General features: G+C 26.5%; 1 protein-coding gene across 1 annotated transcript; it reads right to left on the reverse strand.

The window, feature by feature from the left end:
• Positions 1 to 2,091: 2,091 nt before the first annotated feature.
• Positions 2,092 to 26,356, reverse strand: LOC113365593 (collagen alpha-1(XXV) chain-like; the record flags this gene model as incomplete). Its single annotated transcript, XM_026607108.1, is given in 8 exon segments — positions 2,092 to 2,267; positions 3,069 to 3,174; positions 4,045 to 4,224; positions 8,452 to 8,505; positions 16,459 to 16,530; positions 16,858 to 16,893; positions 19,333 to 19,368; positions 26,315 to 26,356. Coding segments are annotated over 8 exon segments (702 nt in total), but the record flags the coding sequence as incomplete, so codon positions are not given.
• Positions 26,357 to 27,509: the final 1,153 nt, after the last annotated feature.

A 27,509-nucleotide genomic window follows, 5' to 3' on the forward strand; every position in this document is an offset into this window, starting at 1 on the left:
GACTTAGAGTGATTTATGGCTCCAAAAATATGGGTCAAGGTCATCCAATTTATCAAATTTAAATACTACTCATACTCATACTCAAACTCATTTTTTTAGGAGAGCCATTACTGTAAAGTATATGCAGAAAAATGAACTCAATTATAAGAATAAATTGAATTTTTGCTTAGGTATGATATATAACTTGTAAACAAGTTTGGTCAAAAACAAAAAAAAAAAAAATAAAAAAATGTAAAACGAAAATTTTGTACTGTGATTATAAACAGCAACAATGTAATTTCTTGCTTGATGCATTTCTAGGTAAAATGCGAATTGTTGTGGCGTTGGATAATTATTTTTTGAGAACTTTTTAAGAGATGAGAAAAAATATTAAATATGCAAAATAAATATACAATAACAAATATTAATAGAATTTCTAATTAGGTTTCCAATAATTTACTTTATAACATCTTATTGCATCATCACCATATTATTATGTTCAAGGCAAAAAAATTAGTAGTCAAAATCGAGTTACTATGACTGCTGATTTATATTTTAAATTTGGTATTATGATTCTATATCAGTGTTTTTTTAATTTCCCAATGACTGAATTGTTTGTTCATGCAATAGTCAACCAACATCCATTTTTCGCGATAAATTTAAAAGGCGAATAAATATTGTAAAGATGTAATCAGATGTAACGAAGAGCAAGAATACTATGTAGAAGGTAGCAAATTTATCAATTTAGATATAATTCATTCACTTTCATTTTTTTGAAATATCGTTCAAATGTAACATTCTTCATGTTCCGAGCAAGTACCATGCTATAATAATTATTTTTCATTTCTTGTAATCGTTCATACACATTCCGACATCTCCAAGATATGAGAAAAATCGACAATTGGTACAAAGTAAAAAAGTATTTGAAAAATATACTAAAATTTTACTGATGATTTGTTGAAGTTTGAAACGTATGTTTTTTACCATTTATATAAATTTATTGCTCAATTTCAGATTTTTTAATTTTTTCGCATTAAAATTGTTGATCATTTACATGTAATGTATGTATAGTGAATTATAACTTTATTGCATTCAAAATATCAAGAATGTTTTTATTAAATTTTAGACTATGTAAATCATTTGTGTTTGTAATAAGAATATTGATTTCGATAAAAATAGTTTTGTAATTAAATTTAGTTTCACTTCACTTTGTACTAATTGCGACATATAAAGTAGGGGAGCTAGGGGCTTATTGTAACAGTGGTAAGTAGTAACAGGCTTTTTAAATTTAAAAAAATTACAAAATTCTTTTCAGTGGTACTTAAAATCTTATAATTTTTGTCGTTTTCTGGTTCTTTTTACCTTAAATGACTTGAGTATTCACTTAAATAATCTATTAATATTTTTTGTAGAATACAGAAATATTTTGTCAACACATTTTCAGATATTCAAATTGTGAACTTGATTGCAAATTACCCAGGGCAATAGGGTAGAAATATGTTTGAAAATTACTGCTAAATTATACAAAAAAAACCCATTGATCATTTAATTGAAACTCAATAGTCATGTAAGATAAAAAGGGCCATGAAATGGCAGAATTGTGAGATTTTGATTATTATGCAGAAGAATTACTAGGTCGCAGATTTTGTCGTTTCTTTAAGTTTTTTTTTAATTCTTGGCATTAACCCTTAATTTTGACTTTAGATACGTATTCAGCGGTAAACACTACATTTGAAAACATATGCTGCACACTCAATACAGACAACTTCTTTTATTTTATCTTATTTAGACCTGTGTTCTAGTTTTCGTTGATTTATGAGAAGAATTACTTACTTAAGCCTGTTAATTTTCTCAAAAATAAGCAAATTATAAATTATCAAAGGTATAATTGTCGTTTTTTGACGTTACTACTTGCCCCGGTAGATGTTACAACTGGCCCCAAACATGGGGTACGTTGTAATACCGCACTTTTTTCTACAAAATGATCAATTGTGAAATAATGAACAATAGTTATTGAATTATTTTTACTTGATACGGTAGAAGAGTAGTTACAGCATGTACCCATCATATATAATAAGTGGATCTCAAGATATGTTAATTAAAAAAAAACTGTTACAACAAGCCCCTAGCTCCCGAATCGAGTTGTATCATCTCAAACCCGATCATTACCAGACTTTTAATGTACGTTACCCGTTTGCCGCGTTTGCCACGGGCCCCTTTCTCGCCGGCCGGCCCTGTTGGCCCTTCAGGACCCGCGTCTCCTTTCGGACCTCGCGCACCTTCTACCCCTACATTCCAGAACCAGTAGAAAGTAATTTCTTTTGGATTTTTTTATTATACAACCATGCCATACCAAAATCGGTAATTTAGTTTTACAAATATTATCGTTACAGAAGTATGTTCGCATACAATTTTTCTCACGGTTGTGCGCTGGGATATTTCATTGTAATTCCCGATATCTGGATGTCGCCACGTTATTCAAGTAATTTGAGCGAAAATATGTTATTGCTAGTGCATATTAAAATAAATAGTAAAGTATTACTTGTTTCACTACACAAAAGCAGCAGGTTAATTGCTACATCTAACAATGTTAACTAAGATTGCTCGTTATAAACAAAAATTGAAACATGCCAAAAATATTTAAAAAAATTACAACAATTAATAAAAACAAGAAATTTAGAAAACCATGGGAGACTTGCATCAATTATAACTTATTTATTTATTTTAATTAACATATTATTATTATCAATAATAAATGGAAATAAGTTCAAATAAAACACCTTTCCGGAAATAACCTAATAACACCTTTTTCTTTCTATATAAAACAAAATGCCATTGAAATTATTAATAAAGTAATAGTAACAAATAAATTTTGATCAATATTTGACAATATCCACTCTTTCCAAAAATCAAATTTCAGTAATGCATTTTTAATATTTTGTTGCAAGTTTCCAAATTTTTCTTTTAACACTACTAATTTTCCACTAGTTTCTTTTAACATTACTAGAATTAATCATTTACATTATCAATCACAAAAAACACGTTAAACCTCAAACAAAATTAACGATAAAAAACATTGGTAAACTTACCCGGGGCACCAGGCGGTCCAGGAGGACCTTCAATTATACCAGTAGGGAATTGGTCACCTTTCAAAGTAGTCGTTAAACCTCGGTCGCCTTTATCTCCCTTTTCACCCTGAAAATTAAAAAAAAACATATGCATATAGAAAGAAAGTCCACGAAAAAAGGGTGCGCGTAAGGTTCACGCGCGATTGAAGTAAAACTTATTTGCTACTGTACAAGATGGCATTTAAGTTAAAATAAATACATCATATAACAATTTTAAATAATGTTTATTAGTAATATGGTAACACTCGTGATGCACACATTTATTAGTGTCAACCATTATACACATTCATATAATGCTAAATTATAAATTATATATTTAAAATAGCATTAAAATATGTATAATATTTAAAAACAATAATGTAATTAAAGTCATACTTTGAATATGACATGATCGGTTTGTCATTGTAATTAGCATTTAGAAATGAACCTTCATTAGAGAAATGAAGTAATTGCTGATTAATAACTTCTATAATATTCGTTCACACAGTGGATTATGTTAAACAACGCCTGAACAAATGTTGTTTTCGCAACTTCACATGCTGCATTTGTTTTATTATTTTCATTATAATTATTTACGGGGGACAGGGTAAAATATTCTTCTGATTCAGGCATTTTTCATTAAATGAAGATTTGTACTACGATGTAACTTTAAAATGTTTATTTATCTATGCTAATTTCCTTGTTGATATCGGTACGCATACAACGTTGACGCCGGTACGCATACAACGACAGATCTCTATTCACATACGCGACGACTAATCACAATCGGCCCGTATAGAAATGGTATCACCGAGAGCGAATGACGTATCATTCGCACTCGACTCTTATCTTATCTTATCTGCCGTAATGCACTTCCGTTGCATTTGTACGGATTTACAACCTAGTCGCGTCTAAAGAAGTTTTACTTCAAAAACTCAAAATCGTTTCTCAAACTTACGGCAAGTCCTGGCAATCCTGGTGTACCAGAAGGCCCTTGCGGACCCGCAACACCCTGAAGACCTCTTTCTCCTGGCGGACCCTGTTCGCCAGGCGGTCCTGGTCTACCGTCTTGTCCTGGTAATCCTTCAGCTCCCGGAGGTCCTGCTGGTCCTGGTGGACCAGGCTCTCCAGGTTCGCCCTAGTGTGAAAAACAAATAACAAGAATAAGTTAAATGGTTGCACATAAAATAAATTAATGATGATTACATAAATTAGTGAATGATAACGACGATAACATTCAAGGTTAGTAAATTAAGTATTAGTAATTAGGTGAAGTATTAAGGTATCAATTAAAATTTCACGTTTGATTCTAAACTTTTTGACAAAGTTTTTGCTTGCTGAATACGAAATAACTGGAAAACATTATATAATATTAATAAACATTATTTTAAAAATATAACGTATACATTTGTGGTCTGTCTTCTTACCAAATTGAGTTAATATTCCGCATTTTAAATGGATTTAATTGTTTGCAATGTCTTCTTGCGTTTAAAAATTGTGAATTTTAAACATAGTAATTAAATATTTAAATAAAAAACAATTTTCAAATATAGAATTATCAACCTATAATCTATTTGTGAAAAATATTATTAGAGTCACAACTTTGTGTCAATATAGTATTAATAATAGTAATTTAATTAGCAAAATTAGTACCGTTAAAATATTTAGCTTTATTAAAATTAAATGCATAATCCCAATTAATTATATTGAATCAATTTAATTATGTGATACCTTATTACTTGCAAAATTAAATGATTAAAAAATGTACAAGTCAAGCGTATGAGTTTGAAATGAACATGATTTAATCATTTTGTAATGGTATTAAAATTATATAGTATATGCATAATTAGTAAGTAAATTTAACATTCCATAATCATTCAAATCATGCTATTTTTCAAGATGCAATGGATGAAATATGACTTTTAAAAATAAAACAAAAGGTTCAACAACATGTTTGGTGTAATCAGAATATAAAAACATGCAAATAAGTCCAACAATTTGTCATAATGTTATATGTTGATTTCAGAAAAGATTATTGATCGTTGTTTTCCTCCTCAACTAGTATATTAACTTAAATAACAATTCTTAATATAAACTAAATATTGAAAATTTTTAGTGACAAAGTTTTTCTAGTTTTTTTTTTAATATAGGTTTTCATCGAAAAAATATTCTTTCATGAATCAGAATATTGGGCATCGATTGAACGTGATGTGAGAACTAATAACTTTATTAGCAGTGCAAAGTAAAAAGTTGAGAAAAATTTATTGAGAATTATAAATAAATAAATATTAAATTAAACATGTGCCTCGAATTATTTATTTTTCATATGTAACAGATTGAATAAATATTACTTTAAAAATAAATAAGGGCAGTCCAAGTAGTAGTACAAAACATTAAATTTAAACATTATATTGGATTTAAACATTACATTGGAGTTGGCGCCAAGTTGATCTATGAATTGTCTTTCCCCAAGAAGAATTAAAAATAGTTTACAATTAGTAGAAGACATTAACATGGATATTTCATAGTATGAAAGTGTATTTAAGCTATAAAATGTAATTCTAATACAAATAAATTAAAGAAGAAGTAAATAGTATACGATCATACAAGGTTGTTATAGATATAGGTAAAATTCGCATTTTTTTTTGGTTTTATGAATAAAACAATTTCTAAATTAAATAGTGGTAAATAAATAAATTTTCACAAGCAATTGGCATACAATTGAATTTAAATCCTAAATACATAGTTGAAACTTATTGTAAACAAATGGTTTAATGGTATTTACCTAACAATGAAATTTTAAAGCACAAATTATTGTTGTTTGATATAATATATCTCATTCAAGAATATTTCTCTTATAAATTATATTCTAGATTTGAAAATAAGTTAACCTGTAGATTTTATAAACTAAGTAGAACTTCATAACTTCTAACTTTATGATGTCACCATATATATCATCAACGGCAACAATGATTCTAAAGATTTAGTTTCATTTTCCACTAAATTTATAATTCGCCTCTATAAAAAAAACTATAGAGTGGCCCATTTGAAAATTGGATTTTATCAATAGCAACTTGCCTGTAGGCCATACCGAGCGAAATTCGAAGTTGCGATATATGGGAAAAAACTAAGAATTGAAAACTAAGAAACCTTTCTAACGATGTATAATACTTTATAGTTTATATGTTTTCTTCACAGAAATATCTAAAAGGACCACTAGATGGACCACCCGTTACAAAAATTCTATGTTTCAATAAATAGAGATAATCAAAATATAAACGATGCCATATGCCATTTTAATTATAGTCGGTAAATAAAAACACAAAAACATAAAATTATGGGTTGAAAATAAAGATTTACACTTCTATTTTTATATTGGTCTATTGGCCTTATCAGCAAGTAGATGCATTAGCCACTTATTATTATTAGTATATTTATATTAAAAAATGAAATATATTTATATATGATTTTAAACTTGATGCAGTAAAAAATAATTATTTCAATTATTTAAAAGAGTTTACACATAATTTAAAAATAATTTTAAAACCCATGTATTGACGTGAAGACCCAGCCATAACAACGTGGCATCCAAAAACATCCTCTCACGTGTTATTAAATCGTTTATTCAAATTACGGATAATATATATAAATATATATATATATATATATATATATATATGAAATAATATACTTTCATACATTTTATTTTTACACATAGAGAGATAAAGAGGAAACTCATTTTCAATTTCAAACCAGAAATTATTAAAATTTATATCCACGTGTAATGGTACATCATCAAGTAACTAATCAAAATTTGTATACTGAGATTGTGCGGATATTTTTGAAATTGTAATATGTATTGAATATTTATTTTATGGATTAAAAAAACAATTGAAATATAATTATTCGTTTGTAAGATGAAAATATATAGAAGGAGAAATTATTGAAATATAGTATCCAATCTTTATAATTAATTAAAAACAAATAATGAAAATTGACATTTCATTCATCCAAAAACTTTCTCTATAGTCCACCTTGAATAACTGCATAGATGCATTGTACAAAGTTCTGGAGTTTGTCCATCAATCTTGCAAGTTGAATAACTCGTTATAAAATGGGCGTGATTTATATATGGTAGAAATACGCCTCTAGGCAATTTTAAATGATTGAAACATCAAAATACAAATTTGATAAAAAAGATGAGATTAATTTTCTTTCAATTGATTTTGATAAGATCTACTCACACAAGGATAAAAACGATTACCTACATAATCAAAATGGTGTTACTTGAAATTTTTATACTATGCATCTCTAATACTAAATACTCAAAATTTTCAAAAATTACACTATTTTCATATTTGAAGAAAAAATTCAAAATTCATCAAAATTTTCAAGTCTCAAAAAAAAATTTCTTTTCAAAATTTTCAAAAAAATTTGAAGCTTTTAAAAATTTTAAATTTTGATACAGAAAGTTCTAGCAATTTGCCTTAATGCACAATGCCATGTACCACTAGTTTTGAAAAAAATCATTTCATCACAAACCGATCAAAATTTAAAATTTTTAAAAGCTTTAAATTTTTTTGAAAATTTTGAAAAAAAAAATTTTGAGACTCTTGAAAATTTTGATTTTTTTCAACAGATTTGATAATATGAAAATAGTGTAACTTTTTGAAAATTTTGAATATTTTTGAATTTTAGCCAGTGATCCAGCTGCGTAGCTGTTTTAAAGTCGCAATATAGAAGCGCGAAAGCGCCGCGTCGCCATAGGAACCCATAGAAATGTGAACAAAATTTGCACTATTTATTAAAATTTCTATAAAATATCTGATAAGTGGATATGCATATGTCTAATAATCATTGTTCACCGCCAAATGACATTTTTTTAAACATTTTTTATTGGATCTCCGAAACCTCTAAACCTGCTTTTTCAAAAATTCTTCATATTGTCAATACAAATGGCAAAAAACCTTATACCAAAAATTTTAGGAGTAGTGTATTGACAATTTTCTAACATCAATTAAAACTTCCCCTTAATTTTAATATGCTTTTGTCGTTTAATAAGAAACTTATTTTTTATTTGATGTGACTTTATAGATAATTTTGATGATATTTATTATTATGATTTCTATGCAGATGAATAATGTGATTAATATAGAGTTTTAGTTAACATGTTGCTTGCTGACTAAACACCCAATATTAAATATAAAAAATATATAGAGTAGAAATAATTAATATAGACTGTTAGTTAGAAAGATGCTTATGATTTATCTTTGTTAATTCATGAACCAGTAATAATTATTTTCATCGGTTATTTTATAGTTAGTAGTTGCCTTTCTGTTTTCAAATAAGCGGTTTTCGGACTTACTTTGAGCGTTACTAAAGTTTCGGCAGTAACGTTTATGCCTTTGGCTTGAAGTCCCTAAAATAACATACAATGTTGAGTATATTGCCCAAAATAATATTTAAAAAACAAAATTATACGCGAAAAATTTGTTCAAAATGCCAGCGCCTGCGGATGTATCAGCTACCTGAACCAAAAGTGGAAATATCTTTCATATATTTATTTATACGTTTTCTTCCCGAAAAACGACAAAATAATCAGTACAATATTATAAAAATAGCCAAATAAAATTTTAAAATTTAATAATAAAATTTAATTATTTTTTGGTGAAAAAATATTTTTAAGTAAGATATTTCATTACTAACAAATATGTTAAATAAATAATGATTTCAAATTAAAGTACTAAAAAATAAAAATTTATAAGTAATTTTATATTAAAATATTAAGATTTTATTTATATAAAAAACAGGGTATTTATATTTTATATCGTATGAGAATTAATAAAAAAAAATTAGAGAATCAAGAATAACGTTATGTACAGCTTAGAATTGTTGTAAATTTTGCAAGAAAATAATTTAAATTTAAAAATTCTTTATAAAAGTTGTTTGTTTTCAAGTCTGTTTTTTAATTTTGTTACCACTCATTTTATAAACCGCACACAAACCAGTATTGGTTGTTAATAGGTCAAACAAAATAAAATTATATATAATAAAATATAAATATATAATAAATATATAGATGTACAATCTAATATAAAAATGTAATAACACATAAATACACATAAAATATATATATAATAAACATGCTTTAGTAGATCCACTAACACCTGAAACACAAAATATCTAAAATACAAAATATACTAGAAATGATAAAAATTATCGCAAATAATTATAACCTTTCACAAAAAATGTACACATCACATGTAGATGAATAAAAATAAATTTTGCTCATGATTCACATTGATTGATAAAATGTAATATTTTTAGGTATTAATATTATAACAAAATGTATGAATAAATTAATAAAAAGCATTTTAAAAATATTTCTTTCAAAATGTTTTTATCATGAACAAAATATATTGCTTAACGACACCTATAAAATACTAAAGTTTTGGAAAGAAATTGGAAAATTGATTAGGGATGATAAAAGGATTGACCAAGATAAATACCAATTAAATATATATATATAATATATATATATATATATATATATATATAGCAAAATAGTTTTTATTTTTTTACTTTTCAGGTATTTTACCATTTTACAATGAATGTGCCAACTTTTGATAAAACTTGCCAACAAATTTTAGGAAAAAATTCTTAATAAGAGCCTCTCAAAGTCGACCGATTTTATAAATTTTAAATTCATCAACAAAATGTATTAATTCTTGAAAACTTGAGGCAATTATGCTAATGTTTCTGATTGTAAATGAAAAACATTTAAGAATTTTGTTTCAATGCTGACAATTTCAACGACGTTTCGGTTAGGCTTCAAAGTTTGGAACACCCTGTATGCATACATTAGGGTGGTCCTTAATATAGACATTTTCGAATTTCCTTTCGAATTTTGCAGAGCGTCGAATTTTCAATAAAAATGACACAAATTTTCACTTTTATACGCTAAGTTATACCTAAAAAATTTTTTTTTTAATTTTCAAAAATTTTTTTATGCTATTTCTATACGAAGTTTGATTGAATTGCGCTCTATCTAAAAGTCAATATTAAGAGCTAAAACTATGAGAGAATTGTTTTGTGTTGAAATTTGGAACCATTTGAGCCCTTGGGAGCAAGGAAATTCGAAAATGCGCTTATTAAGGACCACCCTAGTATATATATATATATATATATATATATATATATATATACATATCCAAATTCTGTTCGTACGTACTGCCATAATGAATAATTGTCTGTTAGATAAACAGAATTCAGTAATAAATATAATCAGAGCGCATGATAAATTTCTCATGCAATATAAATGATATGTAAATTAGCGTTTGTTTGCTTACTTCTTGCTATAAACTTCCCTCGGCGGCATTCGAAGGAATAATATAAACGTGTTTGAAGTAATAAATATTATCCTGATATTTCCAAGATATATATATATATATATATATATATATATATTATATCTTGTCCATCAATATTTCAGAAATAAATTTATTAATCAAACATTGGAAAATGGCAGCACTCGTCTTGAATACTACAGATGAAACACAAATCGAACTCGTCGAGGTAAAGGTATGAATCCGTATAAATATGTAATAAAATAATATTTAACTTGCTCTGTTTTTTCATTAAGATTTACAATAAATGGTTCACAAAATTATTTCTATTGCGGTAGTAAGAATGACAAATAGACGGCAACAAAATGTTTACAAAATATTCTGTATAAACCCTTAATGTAAAAAACGTTAAAAAAGATAAAACTTCCACATAAAAATGATTAATATCTGAAATAGAGATAGAATCAATAACGCATAAAAAACTAAAGAAATAGAGACGTTATGATGCTGTTTAATAATTCAACCCCTTATCAAAACATATAGTTAATATTATAAAAAATAACTCGATTAGCATTATTATAGTATAGGCGATAAAATCGATTCTAAAAAATCTCTACTATTGGTGATATATATATATATATATACAGTGTCAAAAGTATTTTAAGTAGAAAAAATATTATTTGGAATTGCACTCCTTTTTCACTATTTATTGAATAATATTAAAGTAACGTACAGTTCAAGACTAGGTTTGACTCACCTTTAAAGTAAATATAAATAAATAATATTTTTAAAAAGTGTAAATATTACAATGTCCTACTGAGTTCCATACTTTGCAACTAAAAAAAAACAGAAAATAGAAGGTTATAGAGTCAAAAACTGACAACCTCGTAGATACTTCACCAATAATTTTTCGAATATTGTTTTCAAGAACCTCATATTTTTAAGTTTCACACTTTTTATATTATCAAAAAATTAAACAAAATTGACTCAATTTCGTAAGTTTGCCTCTTTGTCAGTGTAAATATAAATAAATAATTTAAATTAAACATTGTTACGCATTGTATATAAGTTGTAAACGAAGTTTTTGAAAAATGTGATCATATTTAATATTTTGATCAAAATTTAAATATATATATACATATATATATATATATATATATATATATATATATATGAGTGAGTTCTTGAGGGCGATACATCAAACAAAGAAAAGCCAAAGATTTATAAAATAATTTTTATTTCCAAACGTTTCGACATTCAATTTAATGTCATCATCAGTGGATCTAAAAACAGTATGAAAATTAGCATATCTAGGTAATTATAATATATGTGGATTGGTAAAGTAACTATACAATAAGAGAAAAATTAACAAACAGCAACACTTAACAACAAACCAAATATAAAAGATAGGAAAGGTAGTAGAGACTAGAATTAAATAAATAATAAATATATATATATAATTAAATTTTGATTAAAATATTAAATATGGTCACATTTCTGAAAAACTTTGTATACTTCAGTAAGAATATATATATTATATATATATTCTTACAGAAGATGAGAAAATAAATATTGCAAGAAGGAGGGCAATGTGTTGATATTTCTAAAAATTATATATAGGTGAATTATATATAAGTGAATGTAACTAGATTCCGTTTATTCGCAGATGTTTTATGACATGAGTTTACTACTCAATATCATTATCGAAACAAATGTATTTTCGGTATATATCTATCTTTGGTCTAGGATCAGCAAAGGATATTGTTCGCAGGAAGAATATTATGTCTGTTTCAGGAAGGAAGCAAGGGGTACCTTAACGGCGACAATTTCCGCGTATCCCAATGTGCCGCCCCGCAGCGTTGTCACGGATCGCTTTAGACCCTGAAATTCGTTAATAGATCTATACAATATAGCTGGAAGCTATAGTTTGCTCATTCACACAAGAAAATATATTAATATTCTAGCATATCATCATGGCTTCAAAATACTTAACGATATCAACATGTTCATGTCACCATATGGGACTTCGATGGTCACATGAAATATTATTGTTTCATGATGCTTTAGCAACGGCGATGCGGTTATGTTCAATTTGACTTTAAATGCTGATCGTGTATTACTAAGTATAATACCTAATCACAATAATATCTAATACTATTATAGGTCGACTACTATGTACAACTATTATGTACAATTCTCATATAATCATTTCCGATATTTGTAGGTAATGAGAATAGTACTTAAAATCCAGAATAAACCCTGGTCGATGTTCATAATTGGTACTCAGCTCCTTTTCGACGTACCGAATTAACGTGCAAAATGGCAAAACAGTTCATCAATGAATAAATTTTGCGCTTTATGTTTTGTTTACAAAATTTTATTTTGTCAATTAATGAAGTACGCTATACCCCGCATTACGTACTTATTTCGTTCCGGGAGTTGTGCGAAAAGTTCGCTATCCGAAACGCGTTTTCCCATGCAAATACATGAAAATAAAATTAATTCGTTCTGTAGTTTGAAATGTGGTCATAGAAAGTAAGATATATTTTACATATGATTAAGACATGTAAAAAAATATTACTGATTACTAAAATAAGTTACTATCAGAGTCATGCTGCTTTTTTGTGCTCTTTTAGCTTCAGAATTTTTAAAGAAACTGTCGATAGTTTTTTCCAAGTATATTTTCTAAGCAAAAATTTCCAAGGTCTACTCTTTAAATTAATTTGAGTAACATATGTTTTTTGACTACAATTGACAACGATTTAGGACGCTGTGTGAAGCAAAGTTCGTTATGTGGAACATTCGAAACCGAAAAAAAACTTTGTTATGCGGGTATCACTGTAGTATTATTAGTCCATACATTTTTGCATTTCGCTATAAATGTATTGAATATACCAAGCACTTATTTAAATTTTTGTAAAGCCTTACATTTATCATAATAACAATCAATGGCCAAATCAATTTTTAGAACAAATTTAAGCCAAGACGTATGGAAACACAAAAAATTAATAGTTTTAGAATGTTCTGTTTCCAAAATTTTTTTTAGTTATTAAGTGAAGTAATATTATTAGTAAAAAATGATTTAATTAATGGTCATTTTAATTTTTGAAGCATATCAAAACCAAGCCGTATAGAAATAAATAAGTACATTAGTACGCTATACTTTTTATTATTGTTATAAATACTAGTTTAAAAATTCTTTTCATTTATTACTAACATCTTTGCTCATAAGTTCAATCAATCGATGTAGAAGTATTATATATATAATAGTCAACACTCTACATTGTGGTCTCTCAAAAGCCAAGACGCCAAAAGCGTACGTTTATTGCATAATATAAAAGCTAAATTTGAAACGAGGACAGAATTCCAAATGGTCATGTTGATTTTAACCAGATTTAGAGAATTTAGATCTCTGTAGAATTTTAATTCAGCGCAAAAAAATAATTACTTTCTTCACCGTCCGATACTAAACTAGTACTATGAACGCAAATCGTAAGAAGAATTTGAAATAACGATTGAATCTTTTTTTTGTAAAATAACACATTAAATAAAATACTAAATAATTATATTGCTATTTTTGTTATTCTATAAATAAATTTTTCTAAAAGCAATATTTGTCCCGGATTTAGACCTTTTGTCCCGAAAATTAAAAGGTAAATTAACTAAAATTGTAGGAATAAACAGACAATTTTTTCAAATTAATTATGAAGAAAATTGAATAGAATTTTATGCAAGGCTCAAAAGCAAAAGAAACATATAAATAAAAAATGTAAGATATAATATCATAGATAAAAAAGTATTACATATAATCGAATAATGAAGTTTTTACTAAATGTACGCAATTGTGATTAAAAGAATTGATTCATATGATAATAACTCATTACAGGTATATATGTATATACATTAGGCTGAGTCAATTTTAAGGTCACTTATGCACATATGATTTTTGGATACTAGAGATCAAAATAAGATACTTTGCCGAAGAAACCATATCTCTGAAATGAATTCTGATGTTCCGTGCATTCACCCAAAAATGAAGGTTAAAATTTGAAAAATTCCATTTTGACCCATTTAGAGTGTCCCATGTATGATAGACCCCCACAAACTTTGGCAGACCAATCCACCCATGCCCGTGGTTCATCACTCGGGACCCTCCATGTCAGATTTTTCAAAATTTAACCCTTATCTTGGAGTCAATGCACGCGACATCATAATTCATTTTAGAGGTATGATATTTTGATTCCTAGTACCCAAAAATCATATGTGCCTAAGTGACCTTAAAACCGACCCGCCCTAATGTATATACATATATACCTGTAATGAGTTATTTCAACATAAAAAAATTTCATTACCATTTTAACTAAAGTATAAATAAAAAAGTGGCGCACTTGCTCTGCATCCGGCAACTCGTTCGCCTTGTGGTAGGTGATTAAGTTGAGGAACTATTTTAATATTGTATTGTCTACGCTGAATATACAGCTTCATGTAAGCCATAAAAATAATACAAACACAAACCATGTGGGTCAAACTAAATAAATCTTTCCGAAAATAGATTTGCTATTATAATTGAGATCTCTCCATATTTACTTTAGTTAATCAAAATTTTTATCTGAACAAGTTGCTAAATAAATATAATATTGTACGCAGTTGTATTACTATTAAATAAAACGCTAAATAAATTTTAAATTAAATAAATCATTAGTTGGTAGAGTCTAAATCAATAACGATTTTTAATTATGTCTTCGCAGTTATCAATTCTAATCTTATCGGCCGATTCTACCGTAAAACAGACGAATGTTATGGCAAGGCTATGTAACGTTCCAGTTTTCATACAGAATGCTACTAATCACTATCAAAATGCCATGAATTTGCAGTGCGATCAGACGTTTTCAACATAAAGTGCAACTTCACTCATATGTTATCAATCATATCTCAAAAAACCTGTTATGATAACATCGTTTTGATTATATGTTGTGTTTGTAGTGTTTGTTTTGTAGGTTAGATTTTTTATCTAAAACGCCTGAGTGCACAGCAATCACATAGAATTTTGCCAGTTTTTAGTACCACTTTATATAAAAACTGGTATAAACTGGTGCTACATAACATAACCTTCTATAACATTGGTTCATTTACCCTTAAGTTATGCAAAAAATACAAAATATATTTATAAAGAATGAAAATATATTAATCTAAAACATGAAATCATCGATTTTAAATTTTTTATATGACGTAGCAGCTAATAGATTGAAACATAAAGTAAAGAAACGAGTAAAAAATCTCATAAATTTATTGTTCTTTTTTTCATTTAACTTATGAAAAATTTATATGATTTCATTGTATTTTGAATGCTATATTTAAGAAAAAAAATCTCATAAGATAAGCCTAATGTACAAATTTAAAAAATCTGTTATTTTTTGACGTTATGTTTATACAATCATTAATATAAGATTGACAAGAGATTTTTAAAACAAGCATTGTACAACTATGGTAGGTGGTACTTAAAATATTTTTTTCCAGATTTTGAGCAATTGTTAATTTTTTGACATTATTTTATATAAAAATTAATTTAGAATTGACATGAGATTTTTAAAATAAATCCTGCCAAACGTAAAATAAGTGTATATCAAACAATATTTCTCTAGATTTTGAAAACTTGTTAGTTTTTTGACATTCTAGATATTGCGACGAGAGATTTTTAGAATTTTGTAATAAATTTCATTAGCGATACTTATACAAAAATAAAATAGTTTTATTTTTAATTGATAGTTATGTTATTTGTTATATACGTATTATTTATTACGTATAATTTAATTTAATAATTATTATTATATTTATACATAGGTCTCTTCATCCTTAAATTCAACATATCGTCTTCCATTGAACTAAACCATCATGATACAATATAATTTCAAGTCCCAATTATTCAAATAAACACTAAAACAGCAACTCATAACAAAAACCACAACAACGATTTTCAGTTATGGTGTAGATTTTTTTTTAATATATAATAATCATAATATTATTACCTTTACTGTGGAGAACACATCAAACCTTGGATTGCCAATATCGCCCTTTTGGCCCTTCTCTCCAGGTCGGCCCTAAAAAACAATTTTGATTTCTATTTATTTTGGAAAAAATCATTTGAACTTATTATCAAAGATGATTGAAAAACATAGGCAAATATTATTTAAGGAGTTTTGAAATAATAAGGACATAAGTTGATAAAATAAACCTTTTTCTATAAATTTCAAAGAAAAAAGAAATTTTGCTTTAATTTTTGAAATTCATATAGTGATAAAGGAACAGTGAAAGGTATGGTATAAATTGTGGAATTTGATATATAAAAGAGGAATGCCTACTATTACTGAATAAATTACTCATGTAATACTATAAAATTACAATCATTAAATATTATATTAACTTACCGGATCCCCTTTTGGACCATCCAAACCAATAGGACCCTGTAAAACAACAATTTGATACATTCAATTCAAAATATCATAATTAACTACTGTTTTTAATATACTATTCATCATTACTATTTAATACTATTTTTTATGTACTTTGATGCACTTGTAACTGTACATTTCTTATGCTTGTGTAATAATGCACATCTAGAACTAAACAAATACTAATTAAATTTTTTTATTATTTATTAACTCTAGTGTAACTAAAACTAAGTAATATTAGTATATATACTATATATTATATAGCGTATTTTTTTAGTTCTATATATAAAACTTGTCTGATTTACCATTCTTTAGATCTAGATGTGCAATATATGATTAATGATTTATATTTTCAATTAATTATGTAATTTATTGCAAACAACTTTAAAAAAAATGCACAGTATATAATTGAAATAAAAATCACATGCTTGTTTCACTGCAGCAACTTATTAAAAATATATTATGTAAAATAAATTCGAGCTAAATCTTAAGTGTGACTTACAACTAATTTGTAACATACTAGCATACAAGAACAATACTACTTTAAACAAAATGCATGAATATGTATAATTATATGAAAGCAATTTGCAAATAATATATATATATATATATATATATATATATATATATTAATTAGTCGAATTAAAAAAATAATTAATATGGACAATTCTTCATTTGTACGTTTTGAGACATGATATGTGCCATCAATAGTGATACATTTCATTGAAAATAATGGGTTATGTTACATCATTTTATCCAAATTTTGTGAATGTTATAGTTTTCAATATTTATTTTACAATCATCGTTGTTTTGGCGATTCACTGCTAATTAAAATGTTGTTTAAAAAAATGTTTTAGCCTTGTCCTGATATGATGCATAATATTGTTTACAAAATAATTAAAAAAATTCATTAAACTTTTCAATCATTGTAATTTTTTTTGCATTTATTTTAGATTTGCTGAATAATGATCCATCGCAAGTTTCGAAAAGCATAAATAAAAAATTGTCAATATTAATTAATGTCTTATTCAACAAATTTTCTGCTATATATAATAAGTTTGTGTTGTTTATATTAATTTCAATGATAAAAAATAACCTTTCGTTTTAATTTTCTCTATTCTTTGTCGAATGTCTCGAGACAATACCGTCATATTATGTGCATTAACTTTGAGTTTAATATAAAGAAATAAAGTATTCCGTTTATTTTCATATTCTGTATATAAGCAATAATGTCAAAGTAATTTTTATTAAATTTAAAATACGGCAAAGAAAAATATAAACCTTTATTATATATATATATATATATATATATATACTATATATATATATAATATACATTTAAATAATATATTTGGACCTATGAGCTCACTGCACTTTTTTGTACTATTTATTAAACAATATTAAATTTACAAACAGTTTTGAGGCATTAGTTTGGCTCAGTATCATACTTATAAATTTATGAATATAGCAACGAAGCTCACAAACTTTTCCCTGGAATAAAATTTAATACAAAATATAATTGAACGAGAAAACATAAAATTAGCGAATCGGATTTTTTTGTAGAAAACATAAACTAAAAAAGAGAACATAGCTGAATATAATTAATATTAATAGCCTCTATTATATATAATATTAATAGACTGATAAATTTTTGCATGATTCATATTCAAAAATGTAGTATAATTTACCTTTTTAACTAAGTATATCCACAATTTTTACATATGTGCCAAAATAAATACTCCAAAAATTATTTACAGTTACTTTTTGACCAAAAAAAATATATAAAACCGAAATAATATTTAAAAAAAAGAGAATTAGATACTAGTTTGCTTGATCTCAATCCTTAGTTCAGTGGTTTCGTTTTTTTAAAAATATTGCTGTGCCCCACTTAATTTTTCAAACAATATAATTTTATAAATACTCAAATGATATTACAATTCATTTACTAGGCTACAAATTAATATAACATATTATGTCAAAATATATATAAAAAGTATTATTTATTCATTCATTTTTTGCTTTATTTTTTTGAAATACTATTTTGGAAGTAGATGTACGCCCTTTTTGCAACAACCTCGCGCCCAAAGTTTGGAAACCACGGCTTTAATTTTTTTTTTCTGAGTAAGGGAATTATATATTGGTTAGAACAAACCATTCGAATAAGTCTCATGGTAATGATATACTATTAAACAATGCAATTTTTTAAGGAAATTAAATTATTTATATAAATTTAAACTGATGATGATACAACCCATAGTCCTGAAACGTTCGTAAATTCAATATTATTTATTAAGAGGTGCCAAAATAAGTGCAGTCTTTGCAAAGATATTCTCTCCGTTCACCATATTTTTCATTATTTTCATTATTTTCATTATATATATATATATATATATAATATTTATATTTATATTTATATAATATATATTTTTCTTAATTCTTTATACAACAAACCGGAAATCCGGGGTAACCTCGAATACCGCCGAGTCCCTGCAACAAAAGAACAGCCACCGTTTTATTGAAGTTTTTTGTATCGTTATTATATTTCTTCACATCATATATTATAGTAGAATTGTAATCGTTGCTGCTACGAATCAGTATTAACGTCAAAAATGCACACATTAAATAAATTTTAAATGTTTGAAAATATTAGAAACATTTTGTTAAAAACCCTTGATAGACCTACGTCATCTTAGCAAACCGTTTACTATCTTCACTATCAATAATGTTGATGTTCTTTACTTTAATTTGTTATATTTTTATCTTAGTATAATTGTTACTCATATACTTTTATTATTATGTTACAAAAATAGAATTTGTTCGCACATATTACAAAAATAGAATTTGTTCCATTGGATGGTCTTCTAATTACCAAAATTTTGCTGGTTTCAAAATAATTACTGCAATTTAGTATTAGAAAATAAAAACAAATCATAGCAAAAAATTGCTTGAGTGTGAGTGAACGATTAAATAGTATTCTTATATTAAAAGCTTCACTGGGAGGTAATGTGAGCCCAATATCCTAATATGTCTTCTTGAATTTTCTTGAACGTTGTGTTATTTATTACATACTAAAGCAAATATTTGCTTGGAAAATTTGAAAAAAAATAAGAAATATGTTATAGTTTCAACGCGCTATAGGTAATGGTCGATAACAGCTTTGTAACTGTTAAACAGGATTGTTACTAATAAAGTATAAAAAACTTCCAATAATTTGTTCGACCAAAATATTACCTTGATTTATGTATTACTTACACATTACTTTTTTATTTGTTGTTATAATCCACAATTTATACTCATTTATCTTTTTATTTTTAAGTTTACTCTAGATTTAGATCTTTTTATTTTGAAGTTTACTCTATATATAATCACAAAATTTAAATTTAATATATCAAAATTGAAAAGGCTTACTACTGGGTAACCTTTTAGATCTAATGTTTAATATTTCATATATCATCAAAATTACTGAATGTCTTCCTTTTTGTAAAGATAGATTGTAATTCAATAAATAGAATAAAAAAATAAATAAAACTTACACATTACTATTAAGAAACATTTATATTTAATTTTTTAACACAAAGCCAATGAGAAAATACACTGCTAAAATTTATTGATATAGATAACAAATTTGCAAAATTTTGATGAGTTAATAATTTATTCAATATCAATATTAAAATTTACTAAGATGACAGTTCGACTTTATTTGTGGCTTGCATATAATATATGAAGACTGGTTATCGGATAATATTTAATAAGTCAACAAATACTAAATTAATATAGACAAAACAGCTACTAAAATAATTTATATTTTTGAAAATATAAAAGTTACAGTATTAATATTATATCCGCCAATATTTCAAAAATATATTCAAGTTTTTATAAAGATGTGCATTACGTTTACTAATTTCCAGCAGCAGCGTTTTATTAATAAGTAGATTTGGAAAATATGAAGAATAGTCTGATCCCAAATGCCAAAAAGAACAGATAGAACGAAATCAGCACAATTTTAGAATAATTAGTGCTCGTCCCAAGAAATTTAGATTTGTCAGTGTTAAAAAAATGTGGCTGATCTTCTGAACAAGCATTGACATTCACATACACGATTGTACTTTGTTCAATTTAGACAACTATTTCTTTAATATAACTATGTGCGTTTGTATTTTACTAATATAATTATTTTATTTAATTTATTTAGTATTCTATTATGAAGTAGGAAAGACTGGGTACGGTTGTTCCAGAATACGGTAAGGGGAAAAAGATGAAGTATGTTTGTTCGAAAAAGTTTGCATCAGTGAATTGAGTCTGCACCCTACATTAACATGATCTGTAGACCGAAATGTTTTTAAAGAGCCAAAAGTAAGATTTTTTGTTCGATTTATTTTATTAGTAACTATTACTTGTGTACAAATAGATCACATTGCTATTTTGCTGTAAGTTGAACATTAGTAGTTATAACTACTATAATTACCAGCGATAATTATAATTACCAGCGATTAGTTTTGTTTTATGTGACATGTATTTCTTGTCCATTTTGGGTGAAATTTAAACAGATAAAGAAAAATCTAACTTAACTAATTGTAAGACAAAATACGAAAGAGAAAGGGAAAGGAAAATTCAATACAACAATACAAAAGTTTTCACAAAGATTTCTTGTTTGAAAAAATATGTTTTATTATATATTGTTATATTATATTCATAAGCTTTGTTTAAATGATTATGTTGTGTTGTGCTATTTATTTATGATATTTAATAAAAATCGTTATAAACCATTTTGGTGTTTATAGTTATTGCTTTTTAATCTATTTTTTATGTCTAACTCGCTCTTCTCTTGTGTGATTTGATTTTAGAGAGACAAATGTTCAAGTTGCCATTGAATTTACTTTCCTCCCAACTAACTGGTGAATTAACAAAATTATTGCTGATAAAAAAAGTAGCACAACCGTACCCAGACTTTGATTTTATATAATAAGTATAATAAACAAAAATTCATTATATAAATATTTATATATTTATATATTACAGTTTATATATTTCTCAAGGCGGTCGCGTTACGAAATGAGATTTTGTTCAATCATTTTTTGTTTGTTTTTTTTATTGTTCTCGTCATACACGCCATTGCATCTATCTTTCTAATATCAATTAATCTGTGGCAGCATAATTGGATTAGCCACTTAAGATAATTGGAAACGGTAATTAAAATCCATGTTATTACATATAGAAAAATCATGATGGACGTGCTCGACAAGATGCTTTAGTGAAAGTAAGTGCTTCGAAATTTGAACCTATCGAATAGATGTTATAGATTCGATGTTATTTATATTAAGAAAATTGTAAAAAAAGATTGTTAGTTGCAATTACAAACTAGTGGTGTATGGCATCGTGCCTTAAGGCAAATTTCTGGAACTTCCCACACCAAATTAAAATTTAGAAATTCAATCAATCGTTTCTTCAACACAAGCAGGAATTTATTTGAATCAATCAAATCGAATGCGTATTTCTCTCAAAAACTGCCATTTTTTGTACATTTTACACCGTATCTCCAAAACGCCTCAACCTGCCTCCGCCAAAAACTAATCATCACTTCACCCCATCACTACAAATTGTATGTTTTTTGCATCATCCGAATCGGATGCTCCGTACTCTCAAAAACTCGATTTCTATTATCTGCACTCTTTGCTCCGTAACTCCAAAACGCCTGGACCGACTTTTGCCAAAAATTAATCAGTACATATCCCTATCAATAGGAATCGAATATTTTTTGAACCATTCAAATCGGTTGATCCGTGACGCCCGAAAACGTGGACGAAAAATTGTATCCATACACAGAACACATCCTGAACATACACACATCCATTTTTCCTAAGGTATGCCAAAATGTTCAGAAACCTTCAAAACGTGAAGATATACAAAAAATTTCATTATGGATTTTTTTGCGATTACTATAACTTACCGGGAAGTTAAAAATTGTAAAAAGGGCTGTTAGTTAAAATAGGAAATAAAACAAAATATAATGAAATTGGTTCTAACAAGAAAACTAATTTTCCGGCTCGCTCTTCTAACTTTACGAGAGTAATAAATTTTCACGGTACTTGGTATCATACCAAATTTTGCTATTATTTATGCATATTAGTTCATGCCCTCGTAAATGTTTGCTGTGGTTAAAATTTAAATTCAATAAATATAATTAAAATTATTAATTTTAATATAACATTTTCAACTGTAATTTCGACAAGGTTTACAGCACATTCGTGCCGGAGGCGCATCAAGAATTCTTGAACAACAAAACGAGTTAATCTAAAAAAAAGTTAATAACTATTTTGTCGTTAACGAAAGCATATTGATATCTTTTTTTGTTGTTGTTTAATCGTGATTATTTCATAAAGAAACATAGTAATTTTGAAGCATCAAACTTAGTTATATTGAAAAGTATGACTACAATTTGTCTCCCATTATATGAAAATCACTATACTAAAATACTGCATTATAAAGTATTTGAAAGAATAGATGATATATCTTGGCTGATTGTGATAAACGAATCAAGTTTATCATAATACCAAAAAAGATAAAAAAAACACAAAATAAAATCAATAAAAAAAGGAAACTGATATAATATAAAACGGCGACGTGTTTCGTTCTAAAAATTGAATTTTCTATTTACTGACCATGAGATATCTTATTGGATTCAAAAAATGGTTAACTATTTTGTACTTAAAATCAAATTATGTTTATCTAAGTTTGATTTACTATTTAATTCGATATTTAGTAAAACGACAATAGTTTATATATCTTTTTTCTCATATTAATGAGTCCTACATAAAGTTTTAATTGCTTAAAAAAAGTTTCTTATCAGTAGGGGCTACATGTAACGGGGGTAACTAAAAACAGGCGTTTTTCAATAGGATCTTGAAAAATATTAAAATATTTTTTGCCTCGATTAGACATGTAAATCGTCCTGCATAATATTGTCATAGCTACTGTCCCGCAGGCCGAAGCAGTAAACAGAATTGTGCAGGTGCGTCATTTTTGACAGGCGATATAAAATTTATCTATCATAAAATTTTGGTTTAAGCTATTATTATCGACCGATTTTTAATTTTATAAATCTTATTTCGTGCCAAATTAATTAATTTTTGAGTAATTCATATAATATTAATTTATTAAACTTTGATAATGTTTAAATGATTATCTTGATTTGGTAGAAAAATAGTTACAGCAACTATTAATTTTTATTTCATTTAAATATATTCAGTGGATCAGGAGATTTATTAATTTAAAAAAATGTTACAAACAGCCCCTACATCCCCTACATAAAGAATAATAAACCTATACTGAAGTAATTTTGAATTATATTACAGTCAAGTAAATTTAGAATACAGTAAATTTAGAATAGTGTAAAAAAAGACTTATTGTGGGTTTTCGGATTATAAAAAAATTAGCAATGTTCTATAAAATTGAAATATTTACGTTTCGATGTTCCTTGTTGGATACAAGTGAAATACATAACACTCCCTTCAAAATATAATTTTTTAAAACAAATATAAAATGTCTCAAACATCATATGCTTGAAAATAAATAAAGAAAATGTATATTAATATTTTTTTTAGAGATTAACCTAAAAATAAGCTTGTATTTAGTCAATTTATTTGACTGCATATAAATAATGGAAAATGCGAATCAATTTACATATCCTTTTATACAAATGTAAATCTTTCCATATAAATGTTATATCAATCTATTTATATAAATCTAAATCGCAATCTTCAGCAACATAAACCAAATTATACATGGATAATAAAATAATAGCCGACCATGTCGAAAGATCGTTTTAGAGAGATGTTTCATATAATAAATAATCTAATTTAAGTTTTAATAGCATAACAAATATAGTAACTGTTTTCAATTATTTCATTTGAGATGGTTTTGGTTTGGAAAAGCAGTTGAGCACGTGCGAGTCAATCACGACTTGCCGGAGGGTAATAATTCAATATTTGAAAACACAAGACGTTTTTTCGTTCAAATAGGGCCTTGACACGGATGAATTTTTATGATTACTTTTCAAAACAGAATTGCAATTTTTTATTCAAACATTAAGCTTCACTTGTTACAGTAATATGTGCTTCGCATTTTTGGAAAGATATGTATTTTGCTCGGGTTATATAGCATGTATATAAGGTGTCCCATAATTTAACGCCAAGCCGAAACGGGGTGATAGTATTGACCTTGACTGACCAGAGAAAATTTAGAACTAGTGGTGTATGGCATCGTGCTTTAAGGCAAATTGCTGAAACTTCTCGTACCAAAAATTTAGAATTTCTACAAAAGCTTTTGAATTTTTTTGAAAAATTTGAATAAATTAGATTTTTGAGAATTTTGAAGTTTTGGAAAAAATATTGACTTTTTTGAAAAATTTGAATTTGTTTTTAATATTTTGAAAACGTTTGAAAAGTTTTAACTTTCTTCAAAGCAATTGCTCTGCTTTAACTGTTTAGAGATAAAATATTAAAGCGCGTAAGCGCCGCGTCGCAGTCTAATAAATACGGACTCCATAGAAACAAAGTTTGTAATTATTATTTATATCTCTATAATTTGATGTGCATGTGTTTAATAATCATTTTTGACCTCCAAATGGCATTTTTTTTACTTTTTTTATTTGATCTCCGAAACTACTAGAACTGCCTTTCCTAAAATTTAATCAGTTCTTTATTTTGTCAAGTTTTGACCCAAGTTTTTAAGATTTAAGACTTTTTGCTAAGCTATGAATTTAAAACTTTTAAATTTTTATAGTTTTTATTTCATAGTTTCACAGAAAAAACTTTGAGGAATTGTGTTATTCATTTTCACTGGGTCCAAAGTTTAATGAACAAAATTAATAAAAATTAACCACAAAAAACTAAAAATAGTCAGAATTTCACCAAAGCCTTAAGTTGCACTTAAAAGATCACAATCTCGAAACAATGTGCAATATTTTTTTTTTAATTTTTTCAGGATAGTTAAGGTCAATACTATCACCCGCATTCGGCTTGACGTTCTGGGAAGTTCTGGGACACTGTATACAGCAAAATCATGTTTTAATAAATTTCACGCCAATATAAAGTACAAGTTTACTATGTTATTTCTTTTTAATGATAACTCGTAATAAAAAATACTAATCTTTCAAATTTGTAAAAATTATTATTTGCTTCTACATTATTTTTCGGGTTTTTAGAAAAACAGTACAATCGGTGTTAATTAGTAGATTAGTTTGTTATATACCTAAACAGTTATTATCTACGTGTTAAACGGAAATCAGGAAATGTTAGAAAAATCTACAAATAATTAGCATATTATCATTAAATATTTTCATTAGTTCAATATCATTATTTAGTTTATTAATCTGCCTTGGGTTAATAAAAACCGACCACCAACATAAAAGAGGATCATCATTTACAATTCTTACCATGTAACCGCGGTCGCCCTTATCACCCTTAGGCCCCCTTAACTGGAATTATTAAAAATTAAATTGTTTAACTTTAATAATAAATTCAATTTTAGAAATACGTTAAATAAATATTATATAATTTGGGCTGCAAATTGTGACATCCTAAAATGAAAATGAATTCATGCTTTCGCTAATGCTGCATTCCTGTGAAACAGAATTGGACGATAGTAATATTTATATGTATAATATTTATATATTTATACATTTATATTTTTATATATTTATATATAATATATTTAACACGTTAATCGCCATGATTATATCAGAAAAAACATGAGCCATGGTGACTTTATTAGATAATTTAGTTAAAAATGTTTCAAGAAAATCTAATAAATCAATGAATTTTAAAATTAAAATTAAAACTTTTTCAATCTACTACCAAATGGCTTGTGTAAAACTTCACAGTGTCAGACACATGACATATGACTGACTGGCGGTTAACGTGTTAAATAAGATGATATTTATTGAACGAATTAAAACCAAATGCAAGAACATAAATATTAATATCGTCAAATTCAATAAAAATTAATATATAATAATTTACGAACATCAACTACAATGTTGATCCAGGAAAAGTTGTTTGCTCTTTTAAATAAATATACATTTATTACAAAAGCCTTCACCTTTTCTCAAGAACAACATTTATAGAATCCTAATTGCAATTTTCGAATACAAATGAATGCAATCAAATATTTCAAAGGTGAAAAATTGTATTCAATAATTGAGCAATTAAAATTGGATCAAAATTCAAGCTGATGGTGCAAACAATCAAAGCTAGATATCGTTGGATATATCACAAATAAATGATGCTATACAAGGTTGTAACATAGAATATAATAATTTTGATTTTACTGCTTTTAAAAATTGAAAAAAATATTTATACAAAAAAAAGATCAATATTGGCATGCATGAATGCCAAACATTTAATTTTCACGTAAATGGTAAATTGATTACACGACATTAATCATGTCTGTTGAATGTTTACTTGCCATGATAGTTAAGGTTTTTTTATATAGTTCTTCAAATAAATTTTAATCAGATTATATTTTATTCTACAACCATTGTATATACGAATACATATATTACATAATACACAAAAAAGACAAATGCGTATCGATAAAATGTCATAAAATTAAAATATGAAATGCGTTAA

Source organism: Ctenocephalides felis, unplaced genomic scaffold (assembly GCF_003426905.1).
Source record: "Ctenocephalides felis isolate EL2017-DRISC unplaced genomic scaffold, ASM342690v1 CF-g0.4_SCAFFOLD_01140, whole genome shotgun sequence".
NCBI lineage: Eukaryota > Metazoa > Arthropoda > Insecta > Siphonaptera > Pulicidae > Ctenocephalides > Ctenocephalides felis.